Source organism: Centropristis striata, chromosome 12 (assembly GCF_030273125.1).
Source record: "Centropristis striata isolate RG_2023a ecotype Rhode Island chromosome 12, C.striata_1.0, whole genome shotgun sequence".
Lineage (NCBI taxonomy): Eukaryota > Metazoa > Chordata > Actinopteri > Perciformes > Serranidae > Centropristis > Centropristis striata.
In genome coordinates this window covers 19,859,064-19,885,784 of record NC_081528.1, presented here as the reverse complement: position 1 = coordinate 19,885,784, position 26,721 = coordinate 19,859,064, and the positions used below count along the sequence as shown (strand labels likewise).

Sequence of the window (26,721 nt, the reverse complement as noted above, 5' to 3'; positions counted from 1 at the left end):
TTGTATGGAAAGTGCTTTATAAATAAAGTTTGATTTGATTTGATAACACTTCTAAATCTAAAGGTTTTTTTTATCTTGTTAAGAAACAAATAATTGTCAGGTCACTCTGCTCGGCCAGTTCATCAGCTTTAATTTATCTTGTTTTAAGAGTTAATTTCTTATTTTAAGTGTTCAACATGCTTATTTCTAAATTTAACAATCTTAATTTAAGAAATCCAAGTGAAATTATCTGTCCATAATTTCCCTCAGATTTATTGTTTTTATCTTGTTTTTAGGCGCGCCTTTTTTGCAGTGTGGCATCCAACTCCAATAAAAGAAGAGCATGACCAAAAATAGGACTGTGTTGAAAATGAAAAGAGGTCAGTTGAGCCACTAGAGGGAGCGTTACACCATGATTTACATCAAAAGTGCTCTAAAACTACAATGAATGGCCCATTTTACGCAGCCATCTGCACCCTGTAGCTTCTGAAAAAGCTATTTTAATGCTCTTGAACTATTTAAACAGTTGAAATGACAATGATTAATTGAGAGCTGCGTCTCAGGATGGGGTTGAACTTTCCACAAACCTGCACCGTGTCAGCTTACAAAATGGCAGCGTGAGCGTGTGGAGCATCTTTATAACTATCTGTCTGTCATCGAGGATAAACAGCATGTTTGTCAGGAGAAAAAAACTAAAAAGAAAACCCACAACCTGGTGTTGGCAGCTCCATCCGTCATGCACACGTTTAAACAGTGAGCATCAATCTGTTGCTGACAGGGTCCTCATTAGTACATGTATGCCCCGTGTTTTTTTAGGATCAGATGTGTTTTGTACACTGTTGTGAGAGATAGAGGGAGAGAGGGAGAGCGAGGCCAACAGGGAGGTAATAACGGCAAAATCAATTTCACACATGGCTGAGTTTGGGACGGCGAGTGACGGCGGGTATCTTGATCTGTCCGTCAGCCGGCCTGTTTGTGGCTGCATCATAACTCCTGTTAGACTAACCGATCGACGAGGGCCCACGACCATGACTACACGGATCTTGTGGCTATTAGAGCAGTAAAGCAGGCCCCCACAGCATCACCAGTCCCCACACGCACCGTGTCCATATGACATCTCTGTCTGCAGGTGTACAGGGGAGCTGAGCTCAGCCACCGACTCTTTAACCTTCAACTTCTACAATGAATAATAAATTAGGCCGTGAGGAAATATACTCTATTAGTCAAGCATGGTTTTGGTGATTGCTTTATCAAAAATACACTGAGGATATTATATCGTCGTCAATTATCTTCTAAGTAGAATAGATCTGCTCCTGATTGATGCGGGACTAGAGATAAAATGAGACCAAAACTGTACTTTTTATATGACTTATACAGTCATGGAGAAAAAGTCAGAAAAGTCAAAAATCAGTCCACCCTTTTCTTCTTCAATTTCTTGTTCATTTTAATGCCTGGTACAACTAAAGGGACATTTGTTTGGACAAATATAATAATAACAAAAATAGTTCATAAGAATTTTATTTAAGAGCTGATATTTCGCCATTTCAATGGTTTTCTTGATAATGATTTTGGCTATTATCCATGTTAAATGTCTAGATATCAGCTTTTGAATTAAACTCTCATGAACTATTTTTGTTGTTATCATTATATTTGTCCAAACAAATGTACCTTTAGTTGTACCAGGCATTAAAATGAACAAGAAAATGAAGAAAACAATGGTCTAATACTTTTTTTTAACATAACTTCTATGTCTCTATACTGCACACAGTAAGTAATGAGTGGACAAATGTCACTTTGTCCAGAGAAAAGGACTCAATGACAATAAATCCCCTGCTTCGACTCTACCGGTCAATAACAGGACAGGACAGGAGACAGCAGAGAGGACATTTTCCTGACGTCATGTTTGTGATATTTAGATAATGACGTCCTTCACACATTCAAAGATTCAATTATCAGCAGTCTCTTTCATTACCACTGAGGGTCATAGCGGCACAAGGTCCCGATCACACACACAAGGCTGTTTTCACTGACTTTAACTTGTTTTAAGGGTTTTTCTTCTGGGCTGTTTCTTCATAACTAGGAGGGCAGTAGAAATGTGACGCATTGTTGGGTAATTATGGCTAGGATTAATACTTTATTAATCCGAATACCTCTGTGGTTAGCCTATCCTTTTTTTACACAAGTGAACACACCATGCAAGGAGCAGTGTGTGTGGGGGGTTGGTGCCTTGCTCAAGGGCACTTCAGTCCTGGGAATCGAACCGACGATCCTCCAGTTCCAAGCCCGATTCCTAACCCTTAACCTCCCAACGGACTGGTAATTTGCATTCTTGACAAGCATTAGATAAGAAGAATGATACCACTTTTATGTCTGTACGCTAATATGTTGCCTAAGCTTAGCATTAGTGATGTGCCAATGAAGCTTCATGAACCATTTTCTTTATTTTCTGAGCCCACTAGAGGGAGCTGTTGGTTTATAGAAAAAATATCCAGCAATCGTAACTGACTGTGCTTTTAGCTCTTTGTTGAACAGAGAGCTCCATCTAGTGGGCTCAGAAAATAAAGAAAATGGTTCATGAGGCTTCATTGGCAGATCACTACTTAGCTGAAAACTGGAGATGGGGGAAGAGCTAGCTAATAGCTTAACTTGTTTACTGTAACTGGTAAAGTTAATTACTGAGCTGTAATAGTGCTGGTAGATGGATTTTACAGACCATTTTCCATGAAAAAAAAGTTGCGCAGGTTGGCGGCTTATTACAGCCCATATATGTAATTGATGCGGTGACCTCTAGTGGCCGAATTAATTATGACGTGAGCAACGTTTTGGGCTCAGGCTGTTCATGTCCAGTGTAAAACCAATAACATTGAGTTTTTTACACATTTGTAAGTAACTATGTTAGTATGTAACCACATCAAGTACTAGGACACATAAATAACAATGTCAGAAAAGTCTTGAACTTATTTCAACCCTTTATGCTAAGCTAAGCTAATCGACGACTGACTGATTCCTTATATTTAGCACACAGATATGAGTGTTGTTGTTGTTGTTGTTATCAAACTCAGAAGAATGTTTATAAAAGGGGCATACAGGTGCATCTTAATATATTAGAATATCGTAGAAAAGTTTATTTATGTCAGTATTCAAAAAGTGGAAATAATACATTATATAGATCCATTACACATAGAATTTCATGTCTTAATTTATTTAATTTCTTCTATGTATTACAATTATGGCTTACATTTAATGAAGACTTAAAATTCAGTGTCTCAAAAACATGTAAATTTTACAAAAGACCAATTTTAAAAAGTATGTTTAATATGTAAATGTTGGCCTCTGAAAAGTATGTCCATCTATATGACTCAATACTTGGTTGGGGCTGTTTGACTTGAACTATTGGAAATGGACTTTTCGTCATATTCTAATTTATTGAGATGCACCTGTATTTTCCAAAATTATCCTTTTTGTCAAGTTTTTTAGGGCCATTATTCAGCCTTAATTGACGGTGGAGGATTACTTCTATAAGACTTAGAGTTTTTTGCTTGCTGGTAATGTAGTGCAGCTGCAGTTAATCCCATTACTCTAACTCTAGCTGCTATAATTAACAGTAGCCGAAAGAATGACTGAGAAACAAAACCTCAATGTTGCACCCTTTTTCTTTTGATTGACCTTGGTGTGTGATCGGGCTCTGCTGCAGCTCTGGTTCTGCTCCACAGACCTTTTAGAGTCAAACATGAGAAAGCTCACAAGATGAACACCATGATATGCAGCGAGTTCAAACTGAGCAGGTGACATCTGTTAGACTTAATTGAGGTGTATGACAGCAGTCAGCTCCTGAGTCCAGTAGTTGAACAGTTCGTATTGTACTGTACAGGCCAAAATGTCCCAAAACAAACCGCCAACTAACTATTTTATTGCTGCAATCATCTGCTGACGAATAGCTTCACTTTCTCCTCCCTCCATTTAATCACAATCTTTGTCTACTATTTGGCCCACAGTGGCAGGAAAGAAGCTTAAATTCTACTATTACATGAATTAATAACTTGTCTTTACTACTTTCTACCTGACTGATCCCCAAATTTCATCTTCAGTATTTCCAGATTAGTTAATCCGTTTTGTATAAGAAAGTAGGTACTGTACAAGAGAGGCTTTTCAGGGCGGATGAGGTCCCGGCCAAAGCTCCTCTCAGCCTGGTTCGAGGACTTTGATTGTGACTAAAAACTAAAATCTATTTCATTTGAGTTCGACCGCATCTGGCCTATATTGAGGAATTAAAGTTTTTAAAGTGAAAATCCAAGGAAACCACTACTAGAGTACCTTTGTTCTCTCGAATAATTTAACGTCATCTCGACAGCTGGCACCAAAGCAACAAGTCTTAATCAAATGGAAGTACACTGTAATCATTAAATATAAATCCTAATAAATTCATATATTTACATAGCGTAAGTGCAGTTCATTTCAGGACGGTGCATCCGAACGTCTTGCCAGGTGCAGGGTACAAAAATAGGAAAATGAAAAAATCCCATGCTTTATCCTGACTGCAGGCCAAAAGGGATCATGAGGCAGTTGAAGCCAACGCGGACCTTTACAGTCAGATGTAGCACGATATAAAGAGGACAGTAGCATATTCCAGTGTGCAGGTGTTCTTTCTTACGAGTCAGATTTTTCTAATTTGGTTGATTTGTTCCCATGCTTGCTGTTCGAGGACCTTAGGAAGAAAAAATAAATGTGTTCTCCAGGATACGAGAGTGCTTGGTGAGCAAATTTCTGTTTGGCAAGAATGATAGTTTCCTCTTATTGTTTGCAAACTCCCATAATCCTTATTTGCCTCCCATCTGCTGAAAGAAAAGAGTCTTCAAAGTCTAACCGCCTTTAGCCACCATCGTGTCCTTCGATAAGTAAACCACCCAGTAGACCATATTAAAAGCCCCAAAGGACACTGGGAACAGGATCCGTGCATACTTGTCAATTTTGCTGGTCCCGCCCATCCCAGCAGTGGTGGGCTGGGAGCACGGCGTCTGCTTTATCTCCAGTTTGTTCCCCATCATCTGGATCCGCTCCAGCTTGGGCCCCAGCAGATGCTGCAGAGACGAGGAAGTGTCGTTCTGTTTGCACGGCGTCCCCGCCATCACGTCTGGCGTGGAAGCTGCAGCCTGGGGGGCGCTCTTCACCAGCCGGGCGGAGGACGAGGCCACGCTGAGCAGACTCTCAGATTTGGGGCTGGAGCGGGAGAGGGTGGAGGAGCTGCCGTTGGTGCCACTGGCTAAAGGTCGCAGCGGTCTCGCTCTCCCCACTCCTGAGATGTTGGTGGTGGACATGGCTCTCTGGTGACTGCTGGGCTGGGAAATATAATTCATACGCTTCCTCAGGTTACCGTTGTTATCAGGATTCTGCAGGGGGAAAAAACAATAATTACATACTATGTATTATATAAATAAAAGACATTCCTTGTTGGCTAACAAGGACTTGACAACATATTGTGTGTGTGCATGGGGCTGAGATAATTGGTACAAATAATGAATCACATCCACGACCCAAAATGCAAATGTGTGACATATTAGAGTGTTTGTCTTACTACTAAGTACTAACCAAGCATTAGTGGTGGAAAAAGTATTCAGATCTCTTACTAAGGTAAAAGTACTAGCACCACACTGTGAAATTACTCCACTACAAGTAAAAGTCCTGCATTCAAAACTTACTGAAGTACAAAAGTATCAGCATCAAAATGTACTGATATCTAGACATTTTCCATGGTTTTCTTGATAATGATTTAGGTTATTATGGGGTGGCTGTGGCTCAGTTGGTCGCCTACTGATCGGAAGGTTGATGGTTCGATCCCTGACCATGGCAGCCTACATGTCGAAGTATCCTTGGGCAAGATTTGAACCCCAAATTGCTCCCGATGCTGCTTTCCTCGTGTGTGAATGAATTCCCAATGGTGGCAGGTGGCACCGTTTAAGGTAGCCTCTGCCACCAGTATGAATGTGTGTGTGTGAATGGGTTATGCGCTATATAAGTGCAGTCCATTTACATATTGAGGTAACGTTTTGGTCTGAGTGAGTTATGAAATAAGTTGTTTTGTTAAAATGTGGACCTACATCTAAGAGTATTTGCAGATTGAATAATCACATTCCTCCTGTACATGTTTGAAGGCGTTTGGAGGCAAGGTAACGCTCACTTGCTTTTCCCGTTCTGAGAAGCTGGCGGGCAGCGTGAACCTTGTCATATTGATCTGATTACAGCCCTCCTGACACAGATGGCCTTCATCTGGAAGCGGACGATAGAGTGTGTGCAATACAGATGTCACTTACCACGGATTTCACTCATTTCACACAAGCTTAAGACAGAAAGTAGGTAGCACTTCATCGGGGCGGTAATGCAGTGTAGCGTCAAAGGAGCTTATCCTTTGAGAGTTGATGTTTTCAAGCAGGGAGAGTGTGATGCTGGTACTAAGGCATTTGCAGGAATTATCCACCCCCCCTGAAACTCAAAGGATCCAGTGTTATTGTGTCCTGCGTGCAGTGGAGGAAGTGTGCGTGTGGATGGCGAGATTTGCTGTTTTATTAAGGAGGAGGTCAGGGGCTGAGGAGCAGGCCCACCCTGCCTCTCACGCCAAGCCCTACGGTTAGCTCCACAGGACCTGCTCTCGAGGAAGAGTATTAATTCTTTTCCCCAGTGCCAGAGCCTTTCTGAAACCTATACAGATGTACCCGAGCGGCGTTGCCGTGGCAACCTACTAATCCACTGAAGTGCTGTTGTCACTATACTGCATTCAGGCATGATTACGCCACACTGGGATTTGGACTGAAGGGGGCAACTTAAAGTAGTTAGTGTAAAACTGGCATATGCATTGGTGTGTGATGTCAGCTCAGTGATCAGTTAACAGTGGGACCTTCCTCTTTACGAGAACATCAAGTTCACTTCCCCTCTGTAAAACAGTATTTATACAGCACCATAAACACACTGCTGCAGTTATATGAACAGTGATTAGTAACACATTCATCATATCTGACGAGCGGCTCGAAAATAGCTTCATGGCATATTCATGAATTCTGGTTCAATCCATATGTCAGCTGCCATGGTGTCAATGTAATTTGTTTCAACCGGTTGGTACAGAAACAGGAGATTATGTCAATTTATTCATGTAGAATTTCAAAATTAGGCTTGCACAGCAAACACCACCACTGAGAAAACACCTCGGTTTAAAAATCTGTGCTGTAAAGCTGTTTCAGATCCTATTTATTTTTTACTCCTCACCCACCTGAGCTACATTTTTACTAGGGCCGGGACTCGATTAAAAAAATTGATCTAATTAATTAGAGGCCTTGTAATTAATTAATCGAAATTAATCGCATTTTAATCGCATATAAATATTTGACCTGAGAACAGTGAGAAGTTATTTTTTTCACATGGATTTTTAGTATACCATTGAATAATGACTGAATACATAAGCTTAAGCAACAATAATATTGTTTATTTTTGTTCAAGTCCAACAGACCAGTGCAATTTTTGCCATTAAGTGTAGCAATAGCATATTTAGAAATATAGTACATTTCAGAAATTACAAAAATAAAATGCGTCAATTTTTTTAACGCGTTCATTTTCGTGTAATTAATTAATCTTAATTAACGCGTTAAAGTCCCGGCCCTAATTTTTACAGAAAAAAAGTCTGGGATTTAGGTATAATTTGTTCAGATTTCTGGTGCCAAAACTATAAAGCTTTTATAATCTTTTAAATACAAGCAGGTTCTGGTGATACATGGAAGATCATGGGATCACATTTCTCCTCTCATCTCTATATTTTAGATCCACTGAGCTCTTACGAGGAGAAGCACAGCTGACGATCCTCAGGCAGGCCCACTCCTGGCCGTTCACAAGTCTAGGCTAAAGGCCAGATACAGTAAGCACATAATAAGGGACATGCTGTGTAAGTGCTCCTTGAAGTTAAGTGCTATCAGACTCTTCTGCCACGGCCACTTTGAGGGAAACAAAAATCACCTGCAGCACTTCCTCTGTGTCCTTGACCTTGACAGGCGTGGTTTGGGGCACCGGTGGACATTTGGCAGGCTTTTTTTTGGCCCGCTCGATCTGCGCGTTGGTAAAGTAGTTTACAGCGGCGAACTCAATGAGGGCAGAGAAGACGAAGGCGAAGCAGACGGCGATGAACCAGTCCATCGCTGTGGCGTATGAGACCTTGGGAAGGGAGTGGCGAGCGCTGATGCTGAGTGTCGTCATGGTCAGGACAGTGGTGATGCCTATAATGGTTTCAAAAACAGAACATTGTTAAACAAGATCTGTGTTGCAGGTCATTACAGTTCCACTTCTCTGTCTATCTAATACAGTGAAACATATCTGATTTACAGGTGCATCTCAATGAGCTAGAATATCATAGAAAAGTTTATTTATGTCAGTAATTCAATTCAAAAAGTGAAAAATAAACACATTATATAGATCCATTCCACACATAATGAAACATTTCATGTATTAATTTGTTTAGTTTATTCTAATTATGATTATGGCTTACATTTAATGAAGACCTAAAATTCAGTGTCTGTAAAATGTAATGTTACAAAATAATTTTAAAAAGTATTTTTAATATAGAAATGTTGGCCTCTGTATGTAGTATGTCAATCTATATGACTTAATACTTGGTTGGGGCTATTCAACTTGAACTACTGGAAATGGACTTTTCTATCATATTCTAATGTATTGAGATGCAACTGTTTTTATTATCTGCTTTTATTAACTGCTATTTCCCCCCACAGATCAGGTTCCATTGCATCAAACACCATCTTATTGTAGCATGACAAAAAGGAGACAAAAACAACTAAAATGAGATGCAAAACAGCTGCAAAGGGAACCAAAGAAACCACATAGTAACCCACAATGACTATTAAAGGGGCAAAACAACCACAAAGAGACACAAAAAGACAACAAAGAGACACAAAACAACTTCAAAGAGACACAAAAAGGCAACAAAGAGACACAAAACAACTTCAAAGAGACACAAAACGACTTCAAAGAGACATAAAACAACTTCAAAGACACTCAAAATTACTACAAAAAGTAGCAAAACAACCACAGACATAAAATAAAAAATAAAGTCTGTGTCTTGCTCCTATATACAGATAGTAGAAGTGATGGGGCCTTCTGCATGTCTCTGCCCAGGGGTTCATTGTCTCATAATCGTTCGTACTTACAAGAATAATGCAGTATAATATAAACATAACCCTCATAATCCTGATGCTTGTGCCAGTACATTCAGGGCTGTCTCAAAGAAGGAAGTCAGACTTTGTATAAAGAGCAACAAAGTCTGTGTTTACATTATATTAATGCTTAAAGTTATGCGCAATTGGGAGATGGCTCTTCAGAAATCTCTGAATGACTTCATGGAGACAAAAAACAACTACAAAGAGACTCAAAACAGCTGCAAATAGAACCAAAGAGACCACAAAATAACCCACAATGACTATTAAAAGGGGCAAAACAACCACAAAGAGACACAAAAAGACAACAAAGAGACACAAAACAACTTGAAAATGACTACAAAAAGGAGCAAAACGACCACAGACATAAAATAAAAAATAAAGTCTGTGTCTTGTTCCTATATACAGATAGTAGTAATGACGTTGCCTTCTGCATGTCTCTGCCCAAGGGTTCATTGACTCATAATCCGCCCATGCTTTAGAGATCATACTGAAACACCCTGAAAGAGATTTTCTTCATGTCATTGCTAAATAAATGGTGATAAAGATCATTTGCACAGTGTGCAATAACCCATGTACATTACGTTGCTCTCCATCAGAATATTTCATTAACTGAATGTGGGGGATAATGAACCAGATATATTTGGCTCTCTGAAATGGGATCACATGTACAAAAAGAACCACAGTATTTACACCTGCAGTAAGTGATATTTTGATCACTTGGGTACTGCGCAAAAAGCTGTAAACACATACACACACACACACAAGTGTACGTAGAAATATACGTAACCTCCAGGTCTGAAAATGAAGCCAATGCTGAAGTGCCTTTAACCTGCATTATGTCTAATGGCCAGCAGGGGGCAACTCCACTGGTTTAAAAAAAAGTCTGATAGTATAAAAGTCTATGAGAAAATGACCCTACTTCTCACTTGACTTATTACCTCAGTCAACATTTGGCAAGTTCCCAATCTTCTTTAATACAGCATGATGTTGATTTTGTAAATTATTGTTCCATTTAGATTAAAATTGACGATAACCCACCTTTGGATTGACAAGTTGTTCTCACTGTGTTAACACTTTCAGAGTATGTGTTCAGTTCATGAAAATTAATTCTAACATTTTAGTCACCGAAAAAGGTCCTGGTCACCGTTTACTTGCACTAAAAGACACTCTAAAGGGTGGGCTGTTGCTTTTTCCCCGGTAAGTACATTATGTTTTAAGCCTGTTTTCCACTAGCCAAAATGACCATCTCTCCTGAAAAATGACAACTGAGCAATAACTTCCAGGGCTGAAAAATGAAGGCAACCTGAAAGTACCAAGAATTGTAGTTCCTCAAATGTCTACTTGAGGCTGGCTCCAAAAGGGACTCAATTCCCCTAGACTTCTATGTTAAAATGCTCTACTCTACTACAGAAATAAACATGTTTACAAAAAAATGTTTTTTTTTGTCTGTATAGATACTGGAGGTAAATTGTTAAATAACTCACCAATTATTGCTTTTGTTGACCAAAATGGTTAACCCACAGCACATAACTGTGCCCAAAATCATATATATATATTTTTAATGTGACTGTTGAGGCTCTAATTTCACTGTTCCTAATGCGCTATAATATATACGTAACCCTCATAATCCTGAAGCTTGAGCCAGAAGAAGGGAGAAGGAAGTCAGACTTAGTATGAAGAGCAACAAAGTCCGTGTTTAATCTATATAAAGACTTAAAGTTAAGCAAAATTGGGAGCAATGCCAAGATGGCGACAGTGGGAGCCACCTCACTAAGCTTTCCAATTTGTCATACCCAGTCTGTTATCCAAACCAATATCACACTTGACATAAATTGCAGATGCACTTTGCTAACAAAGCTAGCTAGTGCTAATGTTAGCTAGAAAATCTGCTCAGCCTCCAAATATGGTCACCTCTGGTTCAAAAAACCATGATGGTGACGGATGCCAAATTTGAGGCCTGAAAACTGTACTCCTCAAACCAATGGGTGACGTCATGGTGGCTGTGTCCTCTCCTTTAATATATACAGTCTATGTAAACACAACACTGACATATTCACATTGGCTTCATGCATACCTAAAGATACATGCATGCGAGCAGTCCGACCACCCCAACCAAGCTCCAGTATCCTTTTACATTTTAAGACAGGTGTAGAAGAAAGCTAAAATCACCACATGTCAACCACTTATAAACTACAATTGGCTTTATGCACAGCTGCACTACTTCCTGAACTTCAGCCAGCTCCTTTGTTTCCTGTCTGCCATTATTGGACAAACTGATTCATCCAGGTGTGTCTGACCTCAGTTGTCACGACAACAATAATCAGACACACCTGGATTAATCAGTTAGTCAGAACCCTATGGGTGACGTCACGGTGGATACGTCAATTATTTATTTATTTAAAGACATTTTTTGGGCATCTTATAGCTTTATTGATAGAGAGATATTCAATCCAATCCAATCCAATCCCCTTTATTTGTATAGCACATTTAAACAACACAAACGTCTCCAAAGTGCTGTACATAAAATCAACAATAAAACAAACAATTCCATATACCAATCAGCAATAAATATCAAACAGATAAACATAGTAAAATAAAATAAAAGACGCAGTTAAAAGTAGTAAAATAAATAAAAATAAATAAAAGACACAGAGGACCACAAAACTCACGCAGTGTTAAAAAGCCAAGGAATAAAAATGAGTCTTGAGACGAGACTTAAAACACTCCACTGTGGGGGCTGTTCGGACATGGAGGGAAAAGGGAAGACAGAGGGAAAGTGATCCAAGCCGATTTCGAACACAGGCCGCCCGCTCACGAGGACTGAGACTCTACCAGGTGTGCCACTGGAGATGCACCACGTCCGTTATTTATACAGTCTATCTTTGTCACTGATCTGACGTCACACACTAACCTCGCGACAGCTGCCACCTACAGTACCTGTAGTAGCTACTGCAGTTATCGCGAGGCTAGTGACAGAGCTCAGACTGGGAATGTTTCATTTTTTTTACTCTGCCCGGGCCCGGTTAAAATACGGGAGATTTATTGGAAAATACTAATAAGGGAGGACTCCGGGAAAGAAGGGTAACATACGGGACTTTCCCGGCCAAAACAGGATACTTGAAAGGTCATGACATTACTATAGCTAGCTTCTCTCTCTTTCGGTGGGATTCAGTCAACTGCACTTCATGGAGTACAAAAAATCTCTTCCTATTGAGGTTTAACTCAACCAGGATTACTTCTGCCTGCAGACAAGCTCTACCTCCAAATAATGTTTGTACAACTGCAGGTCTGATGTGTATCAAAAGATATTACACCACCAAGAGCTTATAGTCGCTCACAGCATATCTCCTGGCTCCACTCTTCACAGTACCGAGAGTGATACAAGGAAAATAAAACTAGACACCATTGTGTCCAGCATGCAAGGTCACATGTGACTTCATACAGCAACAGAAGGTTACAGTATAAGCCTGTAGCTCATCACTCGCCCTTGGTATTATTAACCAATAGCAATAATGTGATTTAGAGAAAATCCCCTTTACGTTGGAGACCTGGAACAATCTGTGCTTCAGAGTCCTTGCCCAACATAAATTCATCCCCTGCACCCGGACGTGACCGCCATATAATTACCTGTCAATCAACAGCAGCTGGATGACATTGATAGGTGAACTGCAGCTTGAGGCCACAGACTGAGGAAATTAACCTCTAACATGAAGCTGTTTCAACAACTTAGATGGTTGATAGATATACTGGAACTCTGCATATGTTAAAGCTTTCATGTGTTTTTTTTTAATGGTGTATATTTTAATAGTTCAGAGTTGTAATGTATGCACTGCAAAAAAAGGTGTGTCTAAAAACAAGATAAAAACACTAAATCTGAGGGAAAGGATCTTGCTGCATGGACAGATCATTTCACTTGACAAGATTTCTTTAATTAAGATTATTAAATCTAGAAATAAAAACAAGATAGATTATCTAACATTTCTAAATCTAAAGGTTTTTTTTATCTTGGTAAGAACCAAATAATCTGCAGTGCACTCTGCTCGGGCCAGTTCATCGCTGCTTGCAGCTTTAATTTATCTTGTTTTAAGAGTTAATTTCTTATTTTAAGCCTTCAACATGCTTATTTCTAGATTTAATAATCTTAATTTAAGAAATATTGTCAAGTGAAATTATCTGTCCATGCAGCAAGATCATTTCCCTCAGATTTAGTGTTTTTATTTTGTTTTTAGACACTATATTTTTGGCAGTATGTATAGTCTGTCCCCTGTCCTGAAGAAGTGGACCTGGCCTCTAGCCCGACGTCAGCAGGGATTGTCTCCAGCCCCCCGCAACCCTGACTAGGATAAGTGGTTCCAGATAATGGATAGATGGATGGATGGATGAGTGAAAAGGACAAATTATATGGAAGTCATCCTATTATATTTAAGCTGGGTTTGTGGATTTTGATTTTTTTTCTCTCCTTTTTTTCAGAGTAAAAAGTTCACTGGCATGTTGTTGACTACAGTGCTCCCCTTCCCTAAATAAGATCTTTATACCAGCTGTTTCATTTTCACCTCCGCACAATGACAGGATTGCACCTTGCGGGGGATATATTGGTACTTTGGCTTCCTCTGAAAATAGAAAAACAGATGTCTGTATACAAATCCAAATCCTCCAATGTCTCTAAAATAAATAGCTCAAGATTTTAAAGACATGTATTCAATTTTCTTCCAAGAGGAAGATGAGTAACAGAAATCTCATGTCTGTTTGTTTAGTCCAGAGCTATAGGGCCAGTATACCACCAGAGCTTAACTTAGTATAAAGACTGGACGCAGCATGAAACAGCTAGTTTTGTAAAATCTAAGGTTAAAGATAAATTGACCCACAATCAGGGATCAGCACTTCTGCAAACTAATATTTCACTGTGACAACAACTCTCTGGGAAGTTTGCTTTTAAATTGTTATTTTGTATGTTATTGTTGAGGCTAAGTTCACTGTTTGTATTTACACAAACAAAAATATTGCACTTAAATTTATATATAATCCTTGTAATGCTGAAGCTTGAGCCAGGAGATTCAGGGCTGTCTTTAAGAAGGAAGTCAGACGTAGTTTAAAGAGCAAAGAGCATACTTAAAAGTATTAAGTAAGTTACACACAACACAGCTATTCAAACCCAAACCACAATCTTTTCATGAATCAAAGCTGTTCTGTTGCCAAAACCAAGCCAACAAGTTCAATTGAGCTATTTTAACTGAAACAACAACATATTTTTAGCCTAAATTTGTAATTTTGTTGCCCAACCCTAGCCAAGAAGTTCAAACATGGCTTTTTAACTGAAACCACAATAATCTCCTAAACCCAAACAAGCAGTTTTGTTAGATTCTGCACTGCTGGAGCTTGCATAGACGCATTGATCGCTCTTGTTGCTCCACATTGCTTGAAACAATGGTACATAACTTTTCATGAGGTATCATAAGAACCATTGCATGAAGACCGGTTGTACTGTCTCAGCTCATGCATCACTAACACGGGAAATTGGTAATTGAAATTTGTGACCTCCATTACCATCGACAACCACATCTGCACCCTCTCATTGTGAACAAACATGGCAGGGAACAACAGTCTCAACACCAAAGGGGTAGAAACCAGTGACTTGCTTTGAATGAGCTTGTTAAAAATGATCTTTTTACTCTCTCTTTGACCCCTCTATCTGAAGCCAAGACGCTCCAGCTCTAATCCTCCCTCCACTCCTGTTTGTCTCCCTGACAAATTGCTTCTTCCACACTCCTAGCAGGACGCTGTGGTTGAGTCACTGAGGCAGGAAGTGAAAAAACAGTGTGGCTGCAGGGAGGCAGAGGAGAAATCCAAACACCGACCACCCTCCTCCCTCCCAGCCCGACCCAAGCCGCGGCCGCCACACACATGCATTCAAACACAGCAGATAAGAGCAGAAATCCGCTGCCTCAGAGACTCCACTGATACAACAATAGTTGTGCTGCTGTGGTGGTGGACAGTTTGTGGCGGGGAGGCGGGGACAGTGCTGCCGGACTGTCAGATACATTGGTCACTGCAGGAGAGCAGGAGATCCCCCAGTGCTTTATTACTCCGCACGCCACTGAGAGACATTTTTACTGAGGGTCACACAGTGTGTTTCTGCTCACAAACTGCACAGTCAACAGGAACATACAGCGTGTCAAATGCTCACTGAACGGATACAGGTGACACTGAAATGTGTGTTTGTGGCACCAGTAGCAAAACTATTATGCAGATTGGTTGTTTGTCACCATTAGTGATTCGCTGTGCTGTCACAGTTTGACTAAACACCACTGCCAGCCAGAAACAGGCCTGTTATTATAATTAAAGGGGAAGGGCTCCAGTTTCACACATCAAAGTCTGCTAACAGGTGCTGGGGAGCACTACTGTATGTGTGAAAAATGTTTTATGGAGCCTTTTGTGGCTCCAACTATTCCCTGTTTCCACAGAAATACACAGGCTGATACATGTAAAATATAGGACATAAACAGAAACATACCATCATGGGAAAATAGTTTTCTCCTTGCTTTCTTGTTCATTTAATGCCTGGTACAACTAAAGGTGCATTTGTTTGGACAAATACAATGATAACAACAAAAAAGCTCATAAGAGTTTAATTTAAGAGCTGATATCTAGCCATTTTCCATGATTTTCTTGAAAATGATTTTGGTTATTACCATGGAAACCATGGAAAATGTCTAGATATCAGCACTTAAATTAAACTCTAATGAGCTATTTTTGTTGCTATCACTGTATTTGTCCAAACAAATGTACCTTTAGTTGTACCAGGCATAAAATGAACAAGAAATTGAAGAAAATAATGGTCTTATATTTTTTTCCATCACTGTATTTTATGCAACTCACCATCTTTTTGTGAACTTCCTTTTTAAGAAAAAAAAATTAAATGATAAACTACTGCAAGTCAATTTTTTTTACAGCGGTTGAATAATATTGTAAAATAGCACAGTTTCATACAATGCAGTTTCTTATCATAGACCATAAACCATGGAAAATGTCTAGATATCAGCTCTTAAATCAAACTCTTATAAGCTATTTTTGTTGTAATCATTGTATTTGACAAGAAATTGAATAAAACAAGGGTCTGATCATTTTTCCCATGACTGTATAAGTCCTATACAAGTGGCCTTAGCTGGAACACGGTGCAGCTGGTTGAATCCAGGTGGGCACATGCAATGATTTTTTTTAGATTGATTATATGTCACAAATGATTAGCAAATGTTCTATCAACTTTTTTTGGAATTTGGGTTGTACTTTTCTACAAAAATATCAATCCCTACTCCTGAGGGAGCTGTGTGAAGTCTAATAAATTGACTCAAGTCATGTCACTCACCAGACCTCTGTGGCCTGTTCCTCATCTCTGCTAGCAGCTCAGAGCTTCATTAGCCACTGCTGGTGGCAGCTGAGGTGTATTGTGGGTAAGGTACATGCCAAGTTCTGACAAGGAAGAAGAATGCATGTAATAAGAAACCCCCCATGATGAGTTAACGCGTTGGAGCACCACCATAGAAATAGCTAGACTGGGTATTAGAAAAGTTTGAACTAGTTCTTTATTAAGGATGTGCAAATCATTTAAACAACTAATGCTTTTCTAATCAGTTATCAAATCAGTTTATTGACTTGTTTATTTGCTAATACCTTTCTTATCATTTATACTGATCTATTTGCACTACCTACTGCTATCTGCTGCTAAAACCTATTGTATTTATTTATATATTACTGTACATATGCACATACTTTGCACTTTACTGCCTTTTTGCCCTTCTGGTTAGATGCTGAACTGCATTTCGTTGTCTAAGTGTCTAAGTGTGTACAATGACAATAAAGTTGAATCTAATCTAATCTAATCCGATCTAATCTAATATTTCTATTTCTTCTGCTGTAACTCTGGAAACGTACCTATTGTGGTACTAATAAAGGAAATCTTAATCTTAATCTGTCAGAGCCATTTTTTGGTTTGATATTGTGTTTGATTTATTGTTTAATAAATGAATTTGCCGTGGTTATTTGAGATACTTGTTTGTTTTATGTTTTTATTGCTTTTGACATACTGTGGATGCCATAGTTGGCCTGATGAGCGCACCTGTGTGTGTATTTAGGAGAGGAGCCCCAGGTGAACAGGTAGACGGGAAGCGGTACAGTTTGTGGACCGCTCAGTGACAGCCTTTTTGGTTTTATATTGTGCTGGAAAAGTTTATCGGAATCAGTCATGTTTTTCTTTTGTTTATTGTAAAATAAATACAGTAAAGCTGACGGACGATCTCAGGCTTTTATTTTTTTTACCGAAGGGGCAAGCGTGTCTCAAAGCCACTATCCCGAAGGACTGTGATTATATTTTTAAAATATAAGTCACAACATAATCTTAATCTTATAAACCCTTGGTAAGAACTAATTTTGGGTTGTTGTGAAAAATCCTCTAGCTTTCTATTTGGTAATAATGCAGCTGTATGTTAGTAATGTTAGTAAACCATTAATAAATGCTTAACAAGGTCATTAGTTGATTACAGCCCTTTCCAGAAGGTAAATGGACAAACAATTCAAAGAGTCAAAGAGATTTTTTTCACGACCCAACAAATCAATTGTCCTTTTTAACCCTCCTGTTGTGTTGCAGGCAAAATTGACCCATTTCAAAGTTTAACAATCTAAAAAAAATAGTAAAAAGTATTTTGGGGGGGATGAAACTTCTTCTTCCAGTCTTAATAAGTGTAATCAACATATTAAATGAAAATGAAAAATTTCACATATCAATGACATGTAGAACTAATGTATTTTGTACGAAGGTCTTTCCAATTTACATTTAAAAAAAGTTTTAATATGCCTTTTTTAAATTAAAAGTGTGAATTATCCTCATTGAACCATGATCTGTGAAAGGTAAAGATCACCATTGCACTAAATATTGATTGAAATTGTTAGTAATGGAGTTAATAATTAGATATAAACTATGTTTATTGGGATTTTACTTTCTGACACTTTTGGATAATAAAACATGACCCGTGTCAAATTGACCCACAAACATTATAGCTGAGAAATGAGAAATGAACATAACAGGAGGGTTAACTACTAAAAAGTACTTACAGTATGAATCAATGCCCTATTAGAAAGTCTTGCATTTTCACTTATCTATCAATCTATATCACTGTATACAAAACCAACCATAAAAGATTATATATCACTGACAGACCACTTTTATTTTGTAACTCCACATACTTCTAGCAAACAGTCGATATGTCACAAAGCTGTTCAAAGAGTCATCATTCACCACTGACACTCGTGTTTTCCTTCCCCTGTCATTATTCAAGTTAAAATTACCTCCTGAAAATGATGCTCTGAAACATAATCTATCAGAAGTACTTGCGTAATGGAGGGCGAGTGTCAGCGCCATTATCATTGAATGACTTTCCATCAACATAAGTGGAGGAACGTGGTCGACAAACGAGCAGACTGAGACGTCCCTTAATAATAAAACAACAACTCCCAGCAACTCTGGTCTAGATTTAGCAGCTCTGTCTGTCGCCCTGCCTCTCTATCGACACACACTAATCAGTCTATTCTAGGACAGGGACCCAAACGCTGTACCAGGGGAGCCATGGAGACCGCAACTAGGTCACAGGCCAGAAGCTGAAAGTTACTGATGATGAAGACATGATGGATAATGAAACATTAGATAAAGTGCCAGATAGTGTAATAACAGCACACTCTTCAAAACAAATGTTTAGTTGATTAACTGTTACAACAGTATTAGGGCTGGGCGATAAATCAAAATAAAAAATATATTGATATGTTTTTGAATGCGATATGGAATTAGACCATATCTCATATATCAATATAGTTCAAATGTTCTTTCTTTCTTTATATATAAATGCTGCCCTTACTAGGGTTTGACATATTTAGTTATTTTGTAATGTTCTTTATTCTTTTCTCATATAAATATATTTATTTCAGAAAAAGATTGGCCTATTTTATTTCATAGGCTATTTTAATTTAAGATATTTTTTATTTAAATGTGCACTTTATGGTTTTACGGTTTCAATAAAACTACTTGTGACGTGTCATATTTGACTTTGACTGAACATTTGCTCTCACTTTGCGATAAAAATATCGGGATATTTTATCGTATATCGATATTCAGCCTAAATATATAGAGATATGACTTTTGGTCCATATCGCCCAGCCCTAAACAGTATTAAGTTAAACTAATACAACAACCACAAAGAATAACAGTCTCAAGTGAAGTTGTTATTGTATCATCAGTTGGAAACAGTAAATCTGTGATCTGAAGGAAAGCTTTCTAATTAATGTGATAATGCAGTGATGTAAGATAGGAAAGAGCCCTTTACCTATTTTTCCCCTTGTCTATGAGTTGGCTTCATGCAGGCTATCATTTGCTCATTTGTTTTGGAACTGTGCAGATTTTGAGGGAACTGGATCAAATCTTTCCTTGTTGGTTATTAAGAACCAGTAGTGGAAGAAGTATTCATATCTCTTACTTGAGTAAAAGTACCAATACTACCAGGCAGAATTACTGTAATGCCTAAAGTCCTGCATTCAAAACTTAATGAAGTAAAAATACAAAAGTATCAAAAAGTACTTAAAGTATCAAAACGTACTTATAGTATCAAAAGTAAAAGTACTCGCTTTGCAGAATGGACCCACTCGGATTGATTTATATATTCTAAATATATTATTGAATAGATATTGATTATATTAGCAGCATTTCACTATTGTCAAGCTACTTTATATATTTTTCATGTTAAATCTCAACTTACTAGTATATTTACTCAAGTACTGTACTTAAGTACAATTTTGAGGTACTTGTACATTACTTGAGTATTTCCATTTAATGTAACTTTATACTTTTACTTCATTACATTTTAGAGTCAAATATTGTACTTTTTACATTTAGCTGACAGCTTTAGTTTTACTTAGACTTTACAGGTCGAGATTTAACATAAAAAAACATGATAGTGAAGTGATAAAAGTGACATTTGTTTAAATAAAGCTCATAACAGTATTTTAAGAACATATAATGATTTTATACTTACATAATGCATCAATAATAATCATCCAATAATATATCTGCAATATATAAAACAATGAGTACTTTTACTTTTGATACTTTAAGTACATTTTGATGCTGATGCTTTTGTACTTTTACTTCACTAAGTTTTGAATGTAGGACTTTTACTTGGAGTGGAGTTACTGGTGATTTGTAGCTGTTAATTGGATTCCAAATGATAATTTCTTACAGTACTGTTTACTGACGGAAACAAAATCTCATTACTGTACTGTGTCACCACCAAACACTGTTACATTTACAGTAGTATTAAGATTAAAAAATAGTAGTGAATAATAAATCATCATTTTTTTCAACGGTCTCTGTTAAAAATGTATAGTGATAATAGTGATATAAATAAACTGATCCATGTAATATTTGTGTTTTGTTTAAACCCCTTTCAGCTAGACCTCATAACAGTAACACCTTTTTGAATGAAATGCTCTTCATTACAAGCTATTCTTTAAATATGTACACTGCAAAAAGGTGTGTCTAAAAACAAGATTAAAACATTAAATCTGAGAGAAATTATCTTGCTGCATGGACAGATCATTTAGAAATTAAGATTACTAAATCTAGAAATAAGCATGTTGTACGCTTAAAATAAGAAATTAACTCTTAAAACAAGATAAATTAGCGATGAACTGGCCCAAGCAGAGTGCACTGCAAATTATTTGTTTCTTACCAAGATAAAAAAAACAAAAACTTAAGATTTAGTAGTGTTAAATGTTTTATCTTCTTTTAAGAGTTAATTTCTTAGTGTTCAGCATGCTTATTTCTAGATTTAACAATCTTGATTTAAGAAATCTTGTCAAGTGTCCATGCTGCATCATTTCCCTCAGATTTAGTGTTTTTATCTTGTTTTTAGACACACCTTTTTTGCAATGTAGACACCTAAAATCAGAATTTCCTCTTGGGGCATCTTGCCTATAACAACTCCTTTTAATGCTATCACAGGATATCTCTCCCATCAAGGTTTTATTACAGTTTCCACCCATTTTGAGGGGTATTTAAATCACATCTTGAGAGGATTTTGTGTCATCTACTATTTCAGCCAAAACCATTTTTGTAAACCCACATTTCATTGCTTAAGGCATCTTTGCTTAGAAGATGCATCAAAATGATCTTTCCTAATGCTGTCAGCTGTTCATTCTAGCATTTCAAAACCAGTCTTCAAAGTGAATGCAGGGGAATTTGCATTTCACAAGGCAATATTAAGATAAAAAAGAAAAACAGCAGCTCTTTATATTTCATAATCACCTCACACTGTGACATCACCTTGTTGCGCAGATGATGCAGGCATCAGGTAAATACACAGAGAGCAGGAAGGCTGTGCAGCATGAGGGATGTGTGAGGGCTACGTACCGAAGACTGTGCGTGCCGGGACCGATTCTTTATTTATCCAGAAGGACACTTGGGAGAGGATTACTGTCATTATGCAGGGGATATACGTCTGAATCATGAAGTAGCCCATTTTACGTTTCAAGTGGAAGTAGACCGTCATCACCACATATTCACCTGAGGGATCAACAGAAATGAATTAGTTTGATTAACGAAGAATTCAAAGTCACAGTTTTCACTTAATGCAGCTTCAGACAGATGTCACATTTGATTCTATTTGATCTTTTTTTCACATTTTAGAAACCCTATCCATTTTCACCCAAACGGACACATGCCAACAAACTTTCTGCTGCTAAAATCTTTTTTGCATCCGTCAGTATTTATGTGAACTGAAAGGCACTCTGCGATGCCTCGGTTTATAATGTTGACAGGGTTTGATTTTTAAAGAGGCTGCTGGTCATGGTCCAACGGAGTGACAAAGCTCCAAATCTTTACAAAATCTACCACCTGTGCTGCATTTGTACAGCATTTGTCCTGTCATTCATGTGGGAAATACAGTCTCGACCTGCTACAGTACACACAGACAGATTAACATCTTTTCTTTCAATTAGGGAGAACATATTTGAGAAAGAAAGACAGAAAGAAAGGAATTTTTGCAGTATAATTCAGTTGATAGGTGAAAACAGTGAAAGGATGAGTGAGCCTCACCTGTGATGGATTTAATGGTTTCACTGGAGACCGTCTGGCCGATGAGATCATACTGAACGAGGCTGGAGGACTCAGGAGGGACTTCCACTGAGTGCTGAGGCCCTTTGGTCCAAGTATAGATCATCTCTGTTTTAGGATAGGCATCTGTGGGCAGACAGCAGCCCCATGTGACTCACTCTGAGTTGTGAGCAGAGCAGGATAAAGAACAAGACGTGCAGTATGGGAACAATCATGTACAGGTGCATCTCAATAAATTAGAATATGCACTGTAAAAAAAAGACTTTTGTTTTTACGGTAAAAAACCGGCAGCTGTGGTTGCCAGAACTTTACTGTAATAAATACGGTGCAACTTTTTGTAACATTACGGTAAAATTATTTGCACTGTTGATTTCACGTTTAAGATTGCCATTTTAGTCCATGTTTTACCGTATAAATAAAACGTTTTTCCATCAAAAGAAACTTCGTTCTGCCATATAATTGACAAGAAAATAATTTATAAATGCTGCTTGAATAAAGATTTTACCATTAAATATTACAGTTTATTTCTGTTGGAGATATGGTGTTTAGTACATTTAACAGAGAGAAAAAATATTTTTACAAAAAATGAATGCAAAAATGACGGCTTGTATATATATTACATCATATTTTTTGCCAGTGTATTTTACAGTAGAGTAAAGTATTTAAAAAAAAAATAAAAATGTAAAAAAAAATACTGTTTCGGCTGATTTATACATTTACAGGGTTTTTTATTGTTACTGAAACTGAATTAACCCATTTATCATTTTATGGTCTTTTACTATCATGGTTAAGCAGTTTTTCACCGTAAAATCAACAGATATTTTTTGCAGTGTGATGGAAAAGTCTATTTCCAGTAGTTCAAGTCAAACAGCCCCAATCAAGTATTGAGTCATATAGATAACATACTTTTCAGAGGCCAACATTTACATATTTAACATACTTTTTAAAATTGACCTTTTGTAATATTAAATTTTTTGAGACACTGAATTTTAGGTCTTGATTAAATGTAAGCCATAATCATAACAATTAGAAGAAATTATATAAATGAAGACATGAAATGTTTCATTCTGTGTGTAATGGATCTATATAATGTGTTGTTTCCACTTTTTTAATTGAATTACTGACATAAATAAACTTTTCTATGATATTCTAATTTATTGAGATGCACCTGTATGTATGTAATGTGTCTGTGTACTGTAAACTGCCGGACCACATGCATACAGAACTGTGATACGATGTGTGGACATATACATTGTCAATGTGCAGGCTTTCTTGACACATACACTTTATTATAGTTTAATTTATCCATATCTTTCATATTGTAATATAATTTGGGCAAGCACCTTTCCTACTACACTCCATAGAATGTTGGTTCTTCAGAAACGTTTTGTTAGGATGGAACCAGATCTGACTCACATGCCTCATCTGTACCCCTCTTTCAGAAACTCCAAATACTTACTGTTCATGACAAGTTTTTATTTTTAAGGTATATTCAGATCATGAAAACTTTCCAAAGCACTTCAAGACTTATTTAAAATTTAATTCTCAGATTCACTCTTATTCAACGCGTTGAATGGAATACCTTTTCCCATCTGGCAAAGGACTCCATCTCTGTAAAATGTTTCAAAAGATGTCTAAAAGCTCATTTAACTGCTGTTTTAAAATTCTAATTCACACACAAATACACTTTTATAACATGTTCATTTTTGTTTTTTATTGTTTTTGTTATTGTCATTATAACTTGTTGATGTTATACATGTGTTTTTTCTATTATCAGTTTATCACTTTCTAATAACTATGAGATTTTAGGTGGAGGCTTTAAATAAGCCCATATGGGTTTTCTGCCTCTCCCTGCACTTTACACTATATGTTATCTTTGTCATTTTACGTAATTCTAACTGTGCAAATAAAATAAACCTAAACCTAAACACCACCCAACTAGTTTGACAGCCTGCAGACTGAAATCATTCACAAGTTTAACCAAAAGTTCTTCACACTTTTTATATATGCAGGTGCATCTCAATAAGTTAGAATATCACAGAAAAGTTTATTTATGTCAGTAATTCAATTCAAAAACTGAATTCATTTTCAGTAATTTCTTCTAATTATCATGATTATGGCTTACATTTAAAGACCTAAAATTCAGTGTCTCAAAAATTGAATAGACCAAAAGAACAATTTTAAAAAGTATGTTTAATATGTAAATGTTGTCCTCTGGAAAGTATGTCCATCTGTATGACTCAATACTTGGTTGGGGCTGTTTGACTTCAACTACTGGAAATTGACTTTTCCATCATATTCTAATGTATTGAGATGCACCTGTATTAAATAACTTGATCTCTTTTTGCATCTCTGCTACTTTTTGCTTTGCCAGAGTTTTTATTCACCCCTAACACCACTTTTTTGTAGGCCAGGACACAGGCACAAGTGCAAACTTTTCAGCATGATGAATATTATAAAAGTGCAATAAACCAGGAATAATAAGGTCCAGAACAATTGGAATTTTTTCTGTCATCAATCTACGCGGCTTCTAAGACAGAGGTAATATTTATAACTTATTATTAATGACTCTTTAACAGAGATGGACCAGAGAGCCACTGATACATATGTTGTATAAAATTGCGTTGCATATTATACTGGGCATACAATAACAAGTAGGGCAGCCTACACTCACCAGTCACTTTATTAGGTACACCTGTTCATCTGCTCATTAACATAAATGTCTAATTAGCCAATCACATGGCAGCAACTTAATGCATTTAGACATGTAGACATTATTATATTGTATTTGTATTTTATAAAAATTGTAAAATATTGTTAAATATATAGGGCGGCTGAGTTGGTTGGCCCCCAACCGAAGGGTTGGTGGTTTGATCCCTGACCGTCGCAGCCTACATGTCGAAGTATCCTTGAGCAAGATACTGAACCCCAAATTGCTCCCGATGCTGCTTTCATCGGTGTGTGAATGAATCCCCAATGGTGGCTGGTGGGACTGTTTAGGGTAGCCTCTGCCACCAGTATGAATGTGTGTGTGAAAGGGTGAATGAGCGCAGTCTGTAGTGTAAAGCGCTTTGAGTGGTCGCAAAGCAACTAGAAAAGCGCTATACAAGTGCAGGTCCTTTTACCATTTACCATCCCTCACATGTAAATTAACAGTTAAATCAATCAATTAAAAATAGGTAACTGTAATTTAACAGCATTAAACTGTATTACACTGTTAAATAAATTACGATAAATGCCCAGTAAAAAAAACACAACACCCACCGTTATCCGACGGTCATATACTGTAATCCAAAATATGATAATATACTGTTAAAATAAATTATAGTACATGGATTGTAAAATAACAGTTAAATACTGGTATCCCTGCTGCCAGCATTTTATTTTACAGTGAAATTCATTACAGTGTAGCTAATAAAGTGGCCGGTCAGTTTATAGTGCATACATGGTTATGGTTCACACTATGCTAAGCTACTAAAATAATATTTTTTGACTAACAAAGACAGTGAATGTGTGTATGCTTGTGATAATAATACAGCTAACTGACCATAATATGTATGTAGCTAATAGTTTGTTGTTATGAAAAGGTGCTGCAGAGAGATTTAGCATAGTTTAACTAATTTAGATGTTTGCGAAAGGAGTCATGGGTAGCACAACAGATAGTCTTCAGTGTTGTGAAAGTTGTGAAAAAAGTTAGTCGTGTGCTTGTCGTGTGTCTGTCTGCTGTTTGGTGATGGGCAAGTACAGTAGTACATACATCCCACCACATTAGGCCTTCTTTTTTCTATATTATACGTATATGTCATATACCACTTATACTATACTGTGTATATCTTTGTATATATTCAAATATATTTGTCTATTGATGTTCATACTGTTACATGCAACAACCTATTTAACATGCTAAAATATATTTTCTCCAATGTGCAATATCTGTAAAATGCAAAGTACTTTCAGGAAACAAACAAAAACAAAAATATATATTAATAATAAATGCCAAATAGCAGAAATGTATGTATAGAATGTGTATATTCTATATTCTGTCTTCTATATCTATGTGTCTGAATCTTGAGCTGCTGTTACAACTACATATTTACATTACATTTACATTTAGTCATTTAGCAGACACTTTGATCCAAAGAGACTTACAGAAAAAAGAAAAAAAGAAAAAGACAAAATGGGAAACATCCCCACTGTGGGATAAATAAAGTCATATCTTATCTTATCTTAGTAGCTTATCAGAGCTTTTTTTAACTGAAAACAGCAGTCTGCTGCTGATGAGAGCCGTGAGAGTGAATCAAAACTTTGACACTGCCATAAAACCAAAACAAGCTGACATACACTTCAACACATAGAGCGGAGGGGAACTGCAGAGTCAGGTGACGA

At 37.3% G+C, this 26,721-nt stretch overlaps 1 protein-coding gene across 1 annotated transcript in view; it reads right to left on the bottom strand.

Moving 5' to 3' along the window:
- Positions 1–2,561: 2,561 nt before the first annotated feature.
- gabra4 (gamma-aminobutyric acid type A receptor subunit alpha4) overlaps positions 2,562–26,721 on the bottom strand; it is a 38,648-nt gene continuing 14,488 nt past the window's right edge. The window contains exons 6-9 of the mRNA XM_059346724.1: positions 22,318–22,461; positions 21,634–21,786; positions 7,975–8,231; positions 2,562–5,366 (exon numbers count right to left, since the gene is read on the bottom strand). Coding sequence (XP_059202707.1) covers positions 4,839–5,366; positions 7,975–8,231; positions 21,634–21,786; positions 22,318–22,461 — 1,082 coding nt within the window. The 3' untranslated portion in view covers positions 2,562–4,838. The remainder of the gene's footprint in view (positions 5,367–7,974; positions 8,232–21,633; positions 21,787–22,317; positions 22,462–26,721) is intronic.